The sequence below is a fragment of the Setaria italica genome, chromosome I (assembly GCF_000263155.2).
Source record: "Setaria italica strain Yugu1 chromosome I, Setaria_italica_v2.0, whole genome shotgun sequence".
Classification (NCBI taxonomy): domain Eukaryota; kingdom Viridiplantae; phylum Streptophyta; class Magnoliopsida; order Poales; family Poaceae; genus Setaria; species Setaria italica.
Window position 1 is genome coordinate 24,274,572 of NC_028450.1, and position 15,486 is coordinate 24,290,057.

General features: G+C 42.8%; 1 protein-coding gene across 1 annotated transcript; it reads left to right on the forward strand.

Moving 5' to 3' along the window:
- The first annotated feature begins 11,874 nt into the window (after positions 1–11,874).
- Positions 11,875–15,289, forward strand: LOC101778972 (heavy metal-associated isoprenylated plant protein 7). Its single transcript, XM_004952504.4, has 5 exons — positions 11,875–12,069; positions 12,158–12,365; positions 13,399–13,616; positions 13,767–13,854; positions 14,443–15,289. Exons 1-5 carry the CDS (start codon positions 12,061–12,063, stop codon positions 14,889–14,891), a joined length of 972 nt encoding a protein of 323 aa, XP_004952561.1. The 5' UTR covers positions 11,875–12,060; the 3' UTR covers positions 14,892–15,289.
- The last annotated feature ends 197 nt before the right edge of the window (positions 15,290–15,486 follow it).

Genomic DNA, 15,486 nt, shown 5'->3' on the forward strand with positions numbered 1-15,486 from the left:
CTCTACTCAGGCAACTTATCGCCGCCGGTCACAAATCACTCACCGTCAACAACACTTTGTATGAGGCACTAGTAAAATTGATTGTCTATGGCCTCCTCTTCTCTCTTGTGCTCTCAGATTCGTTGGAGAATGGTTAATTTGATGCTGATTGCTATGGCTCCCCAAGTTGCATGGTACTGTCCGCCGTCGGCAGGACATCCTCTTCGATTGAGGCAGCATCCCATATCTTAGCAATGGCGGTCTTTCTCATCTCCCCTCCCCTGTTGCTCAATACAACCCACTCGATCCAAGCTGTAATCCTGCTGCTATGGAGCGATGATCCAGCCACGAACGGGACATTGACCCTGCTCGACCCCGAGCCTCAATTCGGGATGGTGACCCCGGGTCGAGGAACGAGGCATCGACCCGAATTCTGTGACTATGGTTGAATAGTTGATGATGAGCTCCTCAATCCATGCAAGACGAGATAAAAGCTGATGGCTCTCCCTTGTTTCGTTCCATTCCGCCTTTCACCTTTTATCTCGCGACACATTTCACTTTTCAGTTACCGATCACCTAATGCACGTGTCTGACTCTCTTGAAAGAGAGAACGGTCGCCTACAGCATGCCAGCAGAAAGCATGTGTGTAGCCACATTTTCGTATATGAACATTTCTATAATTTTGAAAAAAAAATACGAACATTTCTCGACATCTAACTAGTCATATAAGTCATATTTTCAAAAAAAAACTAGTCATATAAGTCTGTGCCGTGATGATACAACAACATTCTCTGTAGACGTGCAAGCTCACGTTACTACACTGTACTGTTACCACTACGTGCGTGCGCACCGATCTTTTTGTAATCATGCACGCACGGTGGTCACTGGGTCAGTGGTTAGAATAAGCTGCGCCGGAGGTTAAAAATATCCAAATCCCAACATCCTCTGCGTCAGGAGCTAATCGCCTTGAGATGTTCGTTCTCGTGTGCGCGTTGTTACGGAGATTTGGACGACCTCGGTTAGATGGATGGATTCCGGGTGACAGAACTTGTGAGCTACGGAAGGGCACCATGTGGTGCATGTCGGCTGACACATGTTGACGTGGCTGGACCATAGTCCACGGATGAAGCAAAAGGCATGGGTCCAAGTGCTCCCCCCACCTTTTGGATAACAACTAGTGAGACATCAGCCCGCGTTCCTTAATTGCAACTTTGTATAGAAATTTTCAATATAATATATCGATGTTATATAATACTAAAATCATTGTTAACTAAGATGGGATGATAAATGCACCAGGTTAGTTAGTTAAGGGGTTGATTTATACCAAATAAAATATGAAGGATTAATGTCACACTTTTACAATATTTGAGGGATGAAAAATATATTTTTTTTAAAGAAAAAGAAGCATGTTATGAGAAGATAAATGTAGTCCCATATATCACCGATCATTCTAACTTACGCATAGGATTTCTTCCATGGCGCACCTTTGAACATTTTTTTTAATACTGCATCATCTGAACCTATAAGATTGTATACTATAAAATTGTTTTTACTAAAATAATTGGTTCATTCAACTTGAAAAACTTTAAAATTATTGATAATTGTTTTCTTATTGAGAGGATTGAATAAGCAGATAATTGCTTCAAGAATAGAAATACAAATATATCAGCATTTTTAAGAAAAAGGAAAGAGGCCTACTAGGCTGTTTTATACCAATGGTTGGACGGACGCCCTTTTTTATACTGTTTTTAATGCCCATCTATACTAGTTCTAAATTCCTTTTTACCAATATAATAAGCTGCTTTCTACCTGTCCACTTCTACTGAAATATTATTGTTTAGAATATTTGTTCCAAAAAAGAATGCGTTTGTAGATTTTTGACCAGTTTAAATGGACCCACACATTAATTTTGGCACCTCTCAAGCTCATTTGAAACAAGCTCCTTCTGAACGAGTGTGCTTACTTAATCATGTGCATGTGCATGGACAATTAAATGGGTCCAGAAATTAGTAAGCCAGCTTGAATATCAAAGCCAACTAGAAAATGATTATAAAGGTACACTAATTTTTTAAAAAGAACATTTATTTTGAGATGGAGGGATTATCGATATTTTAAAACCATAACTCTATTTGAACTTCTGGCATATAATTTTCCATCAAGTAAAGCCAAGCCATGGTAGAGAACCGAAATGTTTTGACAATGACAACGGCTCTATTCAGTTTTGTCTACTGAAATTTTAAGATTGAACGCCGGGCAGAAATTGGGCACAAGTACAGCCGTACAAGAACAGACGATCGAGCAGGCATTTGTGACCACACCAACCCCTCGCAGTGCCTAGGCTCCATTGCAAAATCATGCAGGGTATCCAAACAAAGAAAGAAACATTGGTCGGTGAAAGAATTTGTCACTGACAGAAATAAACTACTCCACATTAACTTCTCGAACTACACAAAGCGTCGCCTTCGGTGACACTTCACCGACCTTGCCGTCACAACATTAACTATTTGTGCAGGCAACCCAGAAGTAGTAAAAAGAATTGCTCTCACTTTTCCGTCATCTAGGAGCCCTTTCTTTACGCTTTCTTTCTGACTTGTCGTTCGATTTGAGTGTAGTCGTAGTATTAGCAGCGGTTGAGAGGGCCCTGCAAGAATCTGTAAAAGAAGATAATCCATCCATTCCAAATTGTAGGTCGTTTTAGTTTTTCTAAATTTATGAATATTTGTATGCATCTAGACATAGCATATAACTAGATGTATGGAAAACTATACACCTAGAAAAGTTAAAACAACCTACAATTTAGAACGGATGGAGTATCAGGAACGAAGGGAGTATTAGGCAGCTAGTATGTTGGAGTATGTTGTAATATTTGGCATACTTCTAAACTAGAGGACCTCTTACGACTTGAGTCTTGTAAATTATTATCAGAATGCAAATAAATGGGATAATCGGCATTTTAAAAAATAGCCATAGCTATTGGCTATTTCTCCAAATCGTATAAACAATGTACAAATCAAAGAGATCATTTTTAAAATAGAAAACGTCAAACGGACTTACTGTTTTCTTTAAAACATATTTTCATGCAGTTGATGGTCAAAGTTACTTGTTGGGCACCATGCGCTCCAAATAAAAATTGCATTAATTTACCGTAGAGGACACAGATCGAAAACAATTGAAAATCTTTCTCATCCAGATCGAGTCCACCCTACCCCTTATGATGGACCCACATGTAAGAGTTGAGGGAGGTGGGATAAGGTGCGTACCCATAAAAATCGGGAGCTAGAAAGTGTTCCTACCAAAAACTAATTTTTTTTCTCACCGCGACGCTTGTATACCCGCCCGCCAGACACGCCGTCCGCGGCTCACCAGTCACCCCGCCAATCACAGACGTGGACGACCACAGATGGCCGCAACGTCTGACGTCCTTCCCATTGCAGCATCCCCTCGTTCGTGGGCGAGTGGAGCCATCCAGGACCGCCGCCATCCGCTGTCCAGAACCAGTCCGCCGCCCGTTGGAGTCTGGTGAGATGGTGAGTACCCACCACCCCTCACGAAGCCCCCTTTCCCCAATTCAACAATTCCCTCCAGCCTCCCCAGCTTCTCCAATCCGTAACCACTCCCTCCCATGGCCCGCAAGCGTCTCTCTTCCAATTGAAGCCGGAGGCGGCGAACTCCGCGCAAAATCCTGCTAGGACAGCGGTGGTGGCCTCATCTTTTGGCGGAGGGTGCGGACAGGGCGGCGATGACCTGATCCCCGGAGGAGCTGGACCACACAGAGGCAACGTAGTAGGTGGCAGCGAAGCTGCGGTGGCGTGCGACGGATCGGTAGTAGAGCCAGGCCGTGGTGCAACGCGGTGAGGTGGGGCACAGCAATGCGGTGCGCGGGTGCATGCCCAGCTCGAGGAGGCAATGGTACAGTGCCCAATTTGCACAGGGCTGGCCTGGGGGGTGGGTGGGTAGGGTGTATGGCCGCCCCAGGCCCCAAATCCCAGGGGCTCCACCCCAGGTGACTAAACCAGTAGGGTCACGTATTTGCGTAGGAGTCGGACTAAAGTCTAGGTGCCTGCGTGCACTTATATTGGGCAGTGTCCTCTGTAAACAGAGATGGGGTTTTTTATTCGTGAGTTTTTCTCGAGGGTTTCCTCCGAAACTAGAGATGAGGGTAGCGCTCTCCTCTCGTTTATCCTGCCGATCCTATGAGGTCGTGAAGATCATGAGATTAGGTCTCCTGACCGTCGATTCTCGGCTTGTTGCTTGCGGTTGGCGCTTGCGTAGGTTGTACTCACTACTCAGTAGGGATTCTGGACTCTCCTCTCGCGGCGATCAGATAGGAGATCATCAATTCGCTTGTGTGCGCCAATTCCCCAATTCTCCATACCATTTATTATTAATTCACTATCACAAGTTATTTAATCTCAACTGATTTATAACTATTGTATATATATAATAATTTCAGCATTGTGGGATATCATGTCGTCTAGAAAATATGAATCAGGTAACAAGAAAAGGAAAAAAAAAGATGTGTGGATGAGTTGATAGAATCACAGAGAGGAGCTATGGATAAATTTTGCAAGAGTAATCAGGACCCTGAGAGTAATACGGGCACTTTGACGAATCCAGATGAGTTGGCAATAGTTGTTGTGGATGAACCAACTAATGGGAATCAGGAAGAAAATGTTAACATCAACGTCGATGATAACAATGTAAGTTATTCTGAGAACACAGTAAATGCATCAGGTGCACATGCACAGTCTACTAGTGTTGATGAGCAACTAGTTTACACTTCATATATTTATGATACAAGAAATCGGGATAATCTTGATAATAAAGCAAGAGACATATTAGTCAAGAAAGGGTCTATAAGAGAAGAAAATATCGAATTTTCTCTAGATGCTGCCTCAAGACATTTTTCATATGCTCATTGTTCTAGAAAATTAAGCAATGGAGAGGTACATGATAGAAAATGGTTAGTTTATTCGAAGCATGTTGACAAAGTTTTTTGTTTCTGCTGTCAGATCTTCAAGTCTAGCACTAGCAAGAGTTCTAGTTCCTTAGCAAGTGATGGGTTTAGAAATTGGAGGCATATCAGTGAGAAGTTTAGAGAACATAAAAATAGTGTCAAGCATATTAGTAACATGAACAGTTGGAAGGAATTGAGAGCTAGATTGCGGAAAAAGAAAACAATTGACAAAGAATTGCAGCAGAAAATCACAAAGGAGAAAGAACGGTTGAGGCAAGTTTTGTTAAGAATAATAACCATTGTGAAATTTCTTGGTAAACGTAATTTGACTTTTAGAGGAAGTAGTGAGCAGCTTTATAATGATAATAATGGTAATTTCTTAGTTTGTGCTGAGATGATTGCAGAATTGGACTTTGTAATGCAAGACCACCTTAGACGTATTCAGAACAAAGAAATTCATTATTATTATCTCAGTCATAAAATTCAGAATGAATTGATATCTCTTTTGGCTTCTGATATCACAAGTTCTATCATAAAGGTTGTTAAAGAGGCTAAGTATTTCTCCATTATCCTAGATTGTACCCCTAATGTGAGTCATCAAGAACAAATAACTTTATTAGTTCGATGTGTTAATTTGTCTGATGGCAAGATAAAAATTGAGGAGTACTTTTTTAGGTTCTTGAAGGTAGATGACACATCTGGTTTGGGGCTTGAATCTATGGAGTCCTTTAGTCTAAATATTAGTGACATTAGGGGTCAAGGCTATGACAATGGTTCTAATATGAAAGGAAAACACCAAGGGGTACAAAAATGGTTAATTGATATCAATCTAAGAGCATTGTATATGCCATGTGTGTGCCATAGTCTAAATCTTACTCTTTGTGATGTGGTAAGATCTTGTGGGAAAGCTGTTTCATTTTTTAGAATTGTTCAACGCATATATGTATTATTTGCTGGTTCTATGAAAAGGTGGAATATTTTGCTTAAACATGTTCCTAGCTTAACTATGAAATCATTGTCCAATACTCGTTGGGAGAGTCGAATCAAAAATGTTACTGCAATAAGATATCAAGCTACTGAGTTAAGATCTGGTTTGTCTGAGTTACGTCATGCTTCTGACATTGAACCTAAGGATAAAAGTGATGCAAAAACTTTATTTGATGCACTTGGCAGCTTTGAGTTTCTACTTGGTATGGTTATCTGGCATGATATTTTATTTGCTATAAATAAAGTGAGCAAAAGTTGCAATTGTCAACCATATGCATTGACTCTACTTTGAAGCAAATACAAAGTATAATGCAATACTTTGAGAATTACAGAAATGAGGAGTTTTCTTTTAGTCTGATCATCGCCAAAGGTATTGCAACGAAAATGGGTGCAGAGGCATCATTTCCAGAAAAACGTCGTGCTACGAGGAAGAAACAGCTTGATGAAAATAATTGCCAAGAAGAAATTCTTGAAGCTAAGAAGGCTTTTGAAGTTAAATATTTTTTTATTTTGGTTGATATGGCGATCACTTCTTTGAAGAACAGATTTGAAGAACTCATGGTGTTTAAAGATATATTCAAATTTTTATTGAGCTCAACCACTTTGAAGTCATTAAATGATAATGGACTTGAAGAATGTTGCACTAAATTTGCAAAATTTTTCTTTTGATGGTTCACTGATGTTGAGGTATATGATCTTATTTCTGAATTAAAGATTATCAAATTCACTTTGCCAGATGGCGTAATGTCTACTATGGAGATTTTCGAGCATGTCAGAGATGTGAATTGTTATCCTAATGTCTCCATTGCTTACCGACTCTTATTTACTGTGCCTGTGACTGTCGCATCGGCTGAAAGAAGTTTTTTAAAGTATTTGAGGTCAACAATGACTTAGAAGAGGTTAAATGGTTTGGTAATATTATGCATCGAGAAGAAATTGTTGGATGAGATTGACATCAACCCTATCATAAGTGACTTTGCATCGAGGAATGTTAGAAGAAACTTTTAAGCTAATATGTATAAATAATTTGATATGAATATTGCTTTTAGATACATTTAAATATTTATTGGTAACATTTTATATATATTTGTTATATATATTTATTATAATCTTTATATTAAAGAGCCCTTCGCCCTAGGCCTCCCAAATCTCAAGACCGGACCAGATTTGCAATCTTGGCGGCTGCATCTGCAATTCTGCAAAGGAGACCATGTCATGCAGATGAAGTACTCCTACATATGAATCGTCCAAGCAGAGCATGAGACAATAATCAAGGTGAGCACGGTGCTGACACCATACGTTTATGCACAGAAGCTGTTCGACTGAATGCTTTACAGTCTTATCTGTTCATTTGAAAAGGCAATATGCATGCATAAATTGCTCAACTTTCTACTCCAATTTCGTAGTTCGATGGACTTGTGATTACAATGTCGAAAGAAGCTTGAGTGTTTTGGCCGGATACCAAATTGAATTACAAAGCATAGATCTGCACGCAACTGCATATAAAGTGATATTCTAGGTCCAGTGCAAAGTGGAAGTATATAGCTGTTTATTTGCCCGTACGTGCAAATCGTAAAGGAACTAAGATTTATGTACCCCTGTTACAGAGCTTGTTAAAATTAGCTGATATTAGTTCTATGTAGTATATTAAATCTTATTAGACTGTTGATATATTCCATATAGTGTGATTTCTAGATTTTATTACACTGGTTTATCTTATTGTATTAATTTATTGGTCTAAAATATAATTTTAAATGTTCATATTGGTTTTGTTTGCTATCTGGACTGGCGAAGGAGTGTAGGAGTGTGACACGGTGGCGTCATTGGCCCTGTGACGGCATACTTGGAATGTCATCGACGTCTTTTTCCTCTTCAATTATGCATGCTTTCCTCTCATTTTTCAAAAGATCCCAAATTTTCCTTTCTAGGTGCTCAAAGTTGGATCCTCTAGGCGTGGATAAGAGCTTTTGCTGGTGTTGGATCCTCAAGGTTCAGGTGCGTATTGAGTCATGGCAGTGCAGCTGAAACATGCATTTTTTTTTGCTTAAGGTTACATGCTAAACAAAGGAGTGTTTTAAGTCGAATATCTTATATGACTGATCCTTGTTTTGCATTGCGAGTAGATTTTAATAACATAAATACTCTATAAGGGTTCTTACTTCTTTTTATGTCTTTTAATTTTCCCATCGTTTCTTTCATTCTGAAAATGCATGGCAGGAGCTTATGTGCTATTGGTGTAGTTTATGATGGGGAAATTGTGCAACAAATTGGAAGTAAAATTCCATGATGTTTACTGATTAGCATATATCTGCCTTGTTCATCGATGAAGCTAAGAAGAGACCTGATAATATCAGAGAAATGTCAGGGCCTGTTTGGATGCAACATTATAAACTTTAGGGCATGTCACATCGAATGTTTAGATGCTAATTAGAAGTATTAAATATAATCTAATTACAAAACTAATTACACAGATGAAGTCTAATTTGTGAGATGAATCTATTAAGCTAATTAGTCCATGATTTGACAATATGGTGCTACAGTAACTATTTGCTAATGATGGATTAATTAGGCTTAATAGATTCGTCTCGCGAATTAGTATAGGGGTTCTGCAGTTAGTTTTATAATTAGCTCATGTTTAGTCCTCCTAATTAGCGTCCGAACATCCGATGTGACCCCTCCTTAAAATTTAGTACCTTGTATCCAAACACCTCCTCAGTTTCAGTGGTGTATGGCATGGTAGTTTCAGTAAAAGAGGAGGGAGGAGTGACAGGGACGGCTATGGATGTGATGGAGGTCATGGGCAACGATTTGGAAGACTGGATGTTGGCCGCTGCTTGCTGGTAGAACATTTTTTTTACCAGCAAGCAGGAGGTTGCCATGGAGGTCATGGAGGTCAAGCAGGAGAGTTGCCGATTATATTAAAAAAAGATTAAGCTTAGATCAGGCAAACAACAAAGAAACAACACCGGCCGGTTGGATTGGGACATCAACCACGCCGTACTACGCCAACGCACAACTCACACTCAACTCTGCCAGTTGGATTGGGATATCAACCGGGTCTCTCTCAACTCTGCCCGGTCGGATTGGAACATCGACACGAGCCTCAATGAAGATTCCGCTCGGTCAGATTGGGACATCGACCCGAGCCTCCATGAACTCTGCCCGGTCGGATTGGGACGTCGACACAGGCCACCATACAACCAACGCCATGGACGAGATTATTTTTATAAAAAAAGAGAGAGAAAGAAAGGAAAAGAAAGAAAGCACCCTCTCGGAGCCACCATCGCCGAAGCAAGCTGCCTTGCCGGAAGTGCCTGACATCGCCTTCAAGACGGTCAGACGTCGAAGATGTCATCGATGCCAGCCCAAACTGGGTTGGGTTTTCACCCGCCTCATCTGACATGGAAGCCAGATAGGAGCCAAGGCCTGCGAAAGAGATGCCCGATGTCGCCTTTGGGAAGGACATGACGTCAATGGCGCCATCGATGCCGTCCCAAAGAGGGATGGGTTTTCACCCGCATCATCACTACGGTGAAAAGAGACGGCCGGCACCACCAGCCCCGCCACCATGGCACTGCTGGTGAGCCTCCGCACGGTCGCAACCAACGACACCACCACAGCGACGCTGGAATGCGCCTGAGCATACCGTTATCGGCCACACCACCACGGCACCACCGACACACCGCTGCACATCACCTTGGAGCCGACCCGATGCAGCCCGGCCGTGACGCCACTGCGGGTGCCGCCGCAACCCATTCCCGCGCGCCGGCCGCACGCGTCGACGCGGCTGGGCAGAGCCGCAGCCACGCCCGCACCGACCATCGACGCCGCCGTAGCCGAGCCGCAAACACGGCCGTAGACGTTGGCGCCGCCGTGGCCTAGCTGAAGCTCCACCGGTCATGGAAGGAGGCCGCTGGCGGGGCACGCTGCCATAGCCGAGCCGCAGGCGCGGCTGTGGACGCCGGCGCTGCCGTGGCCCAGTCGAAACTCCGCCGGCATGGAAGGAGGCCGCCGTAGCCGGGCCTGCCGCCGCCGGCGCAATCCCCGACACGTCGAGGCCCTGGGGATGCAGATCCGACGATCTAGGGTGCGGATCCGGCGATCGGGGGTGTGGATCCGGCTGGCAACCGCCACCTCCGCAATGGTCACCACCAAGGAGAGCGCTAGGGGGGAGGAAAGTAGAAGAGGAGGGTGGTGGAGCCTCGCCATCACCTTCCTTGCGGCCGCGCGGGCTTCCGGCGGCCACTCGGGCGATGATGAGGAGAGGAGGCGGCACTGGAAGGGGTGGCGGCACCGGTCTCGGGTTCCACCCGAGCTGCCCAAGAGGAGCGATGTGGGGGCGAGAGGTCTATTCTCTTGCTTGGTGTTTCGACTGAGGAGCGGCTAGAAATCTTGCTGGTAGAACATGACTTCTGAAGGAGGTGTTAGGCATAATAAGAGTTCGCTGTTCATGCTAAGATGGAGGTCGTCATGGGCAATGATTTGGACGACTGGGTGTTGGCTGTTGCGTGCCGGTACAACATGACTTTCCAAGGTGTGATGTGATGACATAATAAGATTTTGTTGTTCACTATGTAGTATTTGTTGAAGTACTTGTCAGTTGTCATTAATGCAACAATGTGAACTATATTTTTTCTGAAAAATTTGTTGATGTTGTAGAATTTGTTGATTTATTTGGACATAAATCCATAATAGAAGCACTTTAATCAATACTCTACTATTTACGTTGGTTCAGTAAAAAATCTTGTTTAATAGGTTGTTTTCTACGAATATAAAGTTCTTTTAATACATGTTTTTTTAAAACACTTAAGCTATTTAAAAAAGCGAATATGGTGGTTTCATCTGGCTGAAGTGCACCTAATCCATCGAGTTTAAACTGACTCAATAATGTGTTTGAACAAATTATGTGGTCTTGTCATTTATGCTGATTGAATCAAAATTTTGATACTACTACGGCATATAAAAGATGTGTTCAGTAAGGTTTTTCTCAAACACGTGTGTGCCGCAAATGCACTCGTGAAATAAACACACTTATGAAATGTAAATAAAAGGAATCTCAAAACCACTATACTCCCTCCATCCAGAATATAGCTACGTTTAGCATTCAAAGTTTGTTCCAAATATAACTATGTTTGGACTTCCAACAGCTGATAATATCAACAACTGGTCCAAAATACCCCTCCACCTGATACCGCATTCGCCCTTGTCATCACGTGATTAAGGACAATTTCGACTTTTCATCTGCTCCCTTAATCTGTCTGAAAATAGCTAAATGTAGCTATATTCTGGAACGGAGGGAGTACAAGATAGGAGTTTAGCTTTTTCATATGAAAATATTTACAAAAAATATCTAAACCCTAGTAAAACTGAAAAAAAGCGAATGAAGTACAACTATGGCCCAACGACACTTCAGCGCCTACTCACAAAAAATGGGCAGTGCAGTCTCATTTTGGGACTTTAGGAGTTCCATGTTATTTTTGCATGACCCCTAGTTTAATTAAGAAGAAATTCATGTCTTTCTCATGGTATGTAAAGCGAATATTGTAGGAGTATATTTTGGGGCATGTTAAATAGCATTTAGTTAGTACATTAATACTCATCAGCTGTAATTTTTGTGCAACGTTCTAAAATTGCAGATGCCACATAGACTGGCAACTTAACTCAGTGATTCAACAAAAAGACAGAATTGTTGTTCTAGCCATGACCTGGCCCCAGATGCAAAAACCTGTCCTTGCTCTCACGCATTTCCAGTTCTCCTCCAAAAGAAAAGTAAAGGGACCAAATCCACAAATAAAAGAATACTAGCAGATGAGACAGGGACAGAGGTGATTAGTTCCAACGCATTTTCCGTGCGGGCCGGCCGGCCTGACCCCCACTGACCCGCCGCACCGCACCGTCGTCGTCCCCGCTTGCTGCTGGACCTTGCGGCGCGCGGTACAAGTAGCGGTAGCTGTTACAACCCAGGCCATCCAAAAGTTACCCACAGGCCACAGCTCATCCCCAACGGGCGCAAGAACCCAAGAGCCGGAGCCACCACTCACTCACTCACCACTTCACCAGAGTCCAGAGGCGTGACCGACTGACCGAGTGCGTTGCTGAGAGCAGAGCAGAGCGGGCGGAGCAGAGGAAGGAGAGCCATGGGCGAGGTAATGCCTGCGGCTGCTTGGTCGCGATGCTCTGGCTCTCTCTGAGAGAGATCTTGATGTGTGTGGTTTTGATTGTGTGCTGGTGCAGGAGAAGGCGAAGGAGGCGGTGGCGGCGGCCCCGGCCGACAAGGGCAAGGAGGCGGAGGAGAAGAAGGACGAGGGGGGAGGAGGGGAGGAGAAGAAGGAGGACGCCCCGCCTCCTCCTCCGCCGCCGCCGGAGGAGGTGGTGATGCGGGTGTTCATGCACTGCGAGGGGTGTGCGCGCAAGGTCAAGAAGAGCCTCAAGGGATTTGATGGTAATGGATTTAGCTGTTCTCTCCTCTGTTGTGCTATAGTGCCGTTGTGTTCTTGTTTTTTTTTTGAACGGGAGGTGTTCTTGGTATACTATTTGTTGGATTGATTTTTCCTTTCCGAATTTGTAACAGGGCATTGCACTTTTGGCTTGGTTCTTCCATGGTTACGAAAATGATGTTGAAATCTGCACAACTCTTCTGGTTGGGGTTGTTTTGCCCTTGCTTTATTTGAAATCCGGTTCCGTTTTTTGAATTATGGAGTGGGTTCTTCCAGTACTTTTTGTAGTCCATCAGGTCGTTTCAAATGTTACAAGTATTTCTTTGGTGCACCACTTTAAAGGAACGCTTATGTGCCTCTTTCACAAGGTGCCAGTTTGAAAATTTTGCCTTTTTTTTTTCTGGGTCTGCTGCTCCTTTTTCTCTTTGCACTTGTGCATCATGTTTCATATTCGGCAAATGGGTGTCACTTGTTTGCGGATGATTTTTATGATTTTACCTTTAGAGTTCAAAGTTTGCAATCGAAATTTTGAGTACTTGAGCCTGAGCAATTTTTAAGCCAAGCAATGTGGGTGTTTTAGTTACATTTGAAAAGGTTTGGTGAACAAATGCTTGCCTGTAGGAGACCACTCTGACTCACACGTGTATCCTGTGTTAGTGGTGAAACAATTCAGATCCCTGGAACCTTAAACGCGCCCAATCAGATATCCCACAATGCAAACCAGAAACCACTGCCTCCAGTATATGCCTCTTTGTGCAGTATATATTCAAAGGATGTTCAGGTTGCTTTAAGAAAAATGTAATTGCTCTGTCTGTCATCAGATGATAGATTGTGGTGAATATTCTGAATCTGTGGTAAATTTGACCAATTATTGTATTCTCAACTTGGAAACTAAAGTTCATGAGTTTATCTGAAATATATATGCAGCAGTTCTTTGTCTAGTTGTTCCAAAATTGTGTATTTCTTTTCTAACAAATGTGTGAGTGTGAGTTCATCAATTGAGTGTCCAAGCCTGAACACTGGTCTTGTGACATGCAGGTGTGGAAGATGTTAGTGCAGACTCGAAGGCACACAAGGTTGTTGTGAAGGGGAAGAAGGCAGCTGCTGACCCGATGAAGGTGGTGGAGCGTGTGCAGAAGAAGACAGGTCGCAAGGTTGAGCTTCTCTCGCCAATGCCACCGCCAAAGGAGGAGAAGAAGGAAGAGGAGAAAAAAGAAGAACCTGAGCCCCCCAAACCTGAGGAGAAGAAAGAGGAGGTGGTTATCCTTACCTAGATAGTTCTCCAACATACTGGCATTGACATTTTTACGTCCAGTTTGGTGCAACATCAATTTCGCTTCCACTCTGTATTGGTTTTGTTTCTATGATTTAGAACTGAGACATTGATGTTTTGTTTTGCACCAAAGCCCACGGTGCTTGCTGTGGTGCTTAAGGTGCATATGCATTGCGAGGCCTGTGCGCAAGTGATCAAGAAGAGGATCCTCAAGATGAAAGGTACAGATTTGTTGCCACATCTCCCTCATATGGTCCATCCTAATGTAGCTTTCTGTTAGTTCGCTAAAGTCTTGTTTTGTGATGGATGGTGTTTTATATTTAGCAAGTTACATTATACTATCATGTTGCACCAATCAAGGATGATAGCCTGCCTGTGAAAACATGATAACTGTTGTTACAATTTGTGCTTGATATGACATATGCTCTGTTTTCTTCCCTTGTATATACCTGATAACTGTTGATGCAATTTGTGCTTGATACGAGATATGCTCTGTTTTTCTTCCCTTGTATATACCTGATAACTGTTGTTGCAATTTGTGCTTGATACGAGATATGCTCTGTTTTTCTTCTCTTGTATATTGTGTTCGACTAACAGTTACACTTAACATGGGTTACTAGTAAAAATATCACGAAATTTTCAAACAGATTTACTAGTTCAACAAGAAGCACTATTTTTTAAAAACAAAAAAATATTCTTACATTAGAATAGTGCAATTGTTTTTGTATATGGTCCACCAGCAGTTCTTTCAGTATAATATGCTGGCAACGTCAAGTAATCCCCCAAATAATTTGCATGTTGTTCTGCAGGAGTGCAATCTGTAGAGGCAGACCTGAAGGCTTCTCAAGTCACTGTGAAGGGTGTGTTCGAGGAGGCCAAGCTAGCTGATTATGTGCATAGGCGCACTGGCAAGCACGCCGCTATTGTCAAGTCTGAGCCCGTTGCAGCTGAGAATGGTGGTGATGGCAACGCCAAAGATGACAAGAAGGCAGCTGAAGGCGGTGAGGAGAAGAAGGATGATGGCAAGGAGGAAAAGAAGGATGGTGGAGATGCTGGTGGAGACGGGAAAGAAGCGGATAAACAGAAGGATGATGGCAGTGGTGGTGATGGCGAAGAGAAAGATAAGGACCCTGCAGCCATGGCTAACCTGTATATGCACTACCCAAGATTCAACCACCCGAGTGGATACGGCTACGGCTACCAGTACCCACCTCAGCTCTTCAGCGACGAGAACCCAAATGCCTGCTCTGTGATGTGAGAAGGCCAGGGTCATGTGATCTTAAGTGCGAAAAAATAAGGGGATTGAGTTATCCCCTGATTTTGGAGGCGTCATGCAGGTACAAACCCTTGAGGGTGACTGATATTGGCAGCTTGCTTCAGGAAATTAGAGAGCCGAGCTATTTTGGCTACTAGTCTAAAACTTTTCTCTTCTCTCCTTGGTTGAACTTTTTGTCTGGTACAAAGTAAACTCTGGGCTTGTTTATGGACACCATGTTAATCATGTAAGTTAATGGCTAGTAGGGGTTTTGCGTTGTACCTTTTCACCCTTGCCTCTTTCCTTTTTGTAAATAAATGTACTATATATGCTAGTTTTGATATAGCTTGCTGCTACCCTGTAATCTGTCGTCGGGAATAGATGTGGACTTTCTCAGTTAACATTGCTAGCGCCGTCGTAAAATAATCCATAGCTTTAGTTTTTCTTTTCGGCTAACTATGTCCTGTTTGAGGAACATAAGGCGGATTCATTTTCTTGCTTTCTTTCAGTCTGACCTAAGTCAGTGCCATTTTTTCAAATGTAGAGCCACCTATCAGCATTACCCAGCTAGAAATGGTAGCTTCTGCCTATCTGTAGG

What these genes read in the sequence shown, in the direction of transcription:
- LOC101778972 (XM_004952504.4), top strand. An exon ending in CTGAGGAGAAGAAAGAGGAG is followed by an intron (nt 13,617 to 13,766) that starts GTGGTTATCCTT and finishes TTTGCACCAAAG; the next exon opens with CCCACGGTGCTTGCTGTGGT. An exon ending in GAGGATCCTCAAGATGAAAG is followed by an intron (nt 13,855 to 14,442) that starts GTACAGATTTGT and finishes GTTGTTCTGCAG; the next exon opens with GAGTGCAATCTGTAGAGGCA.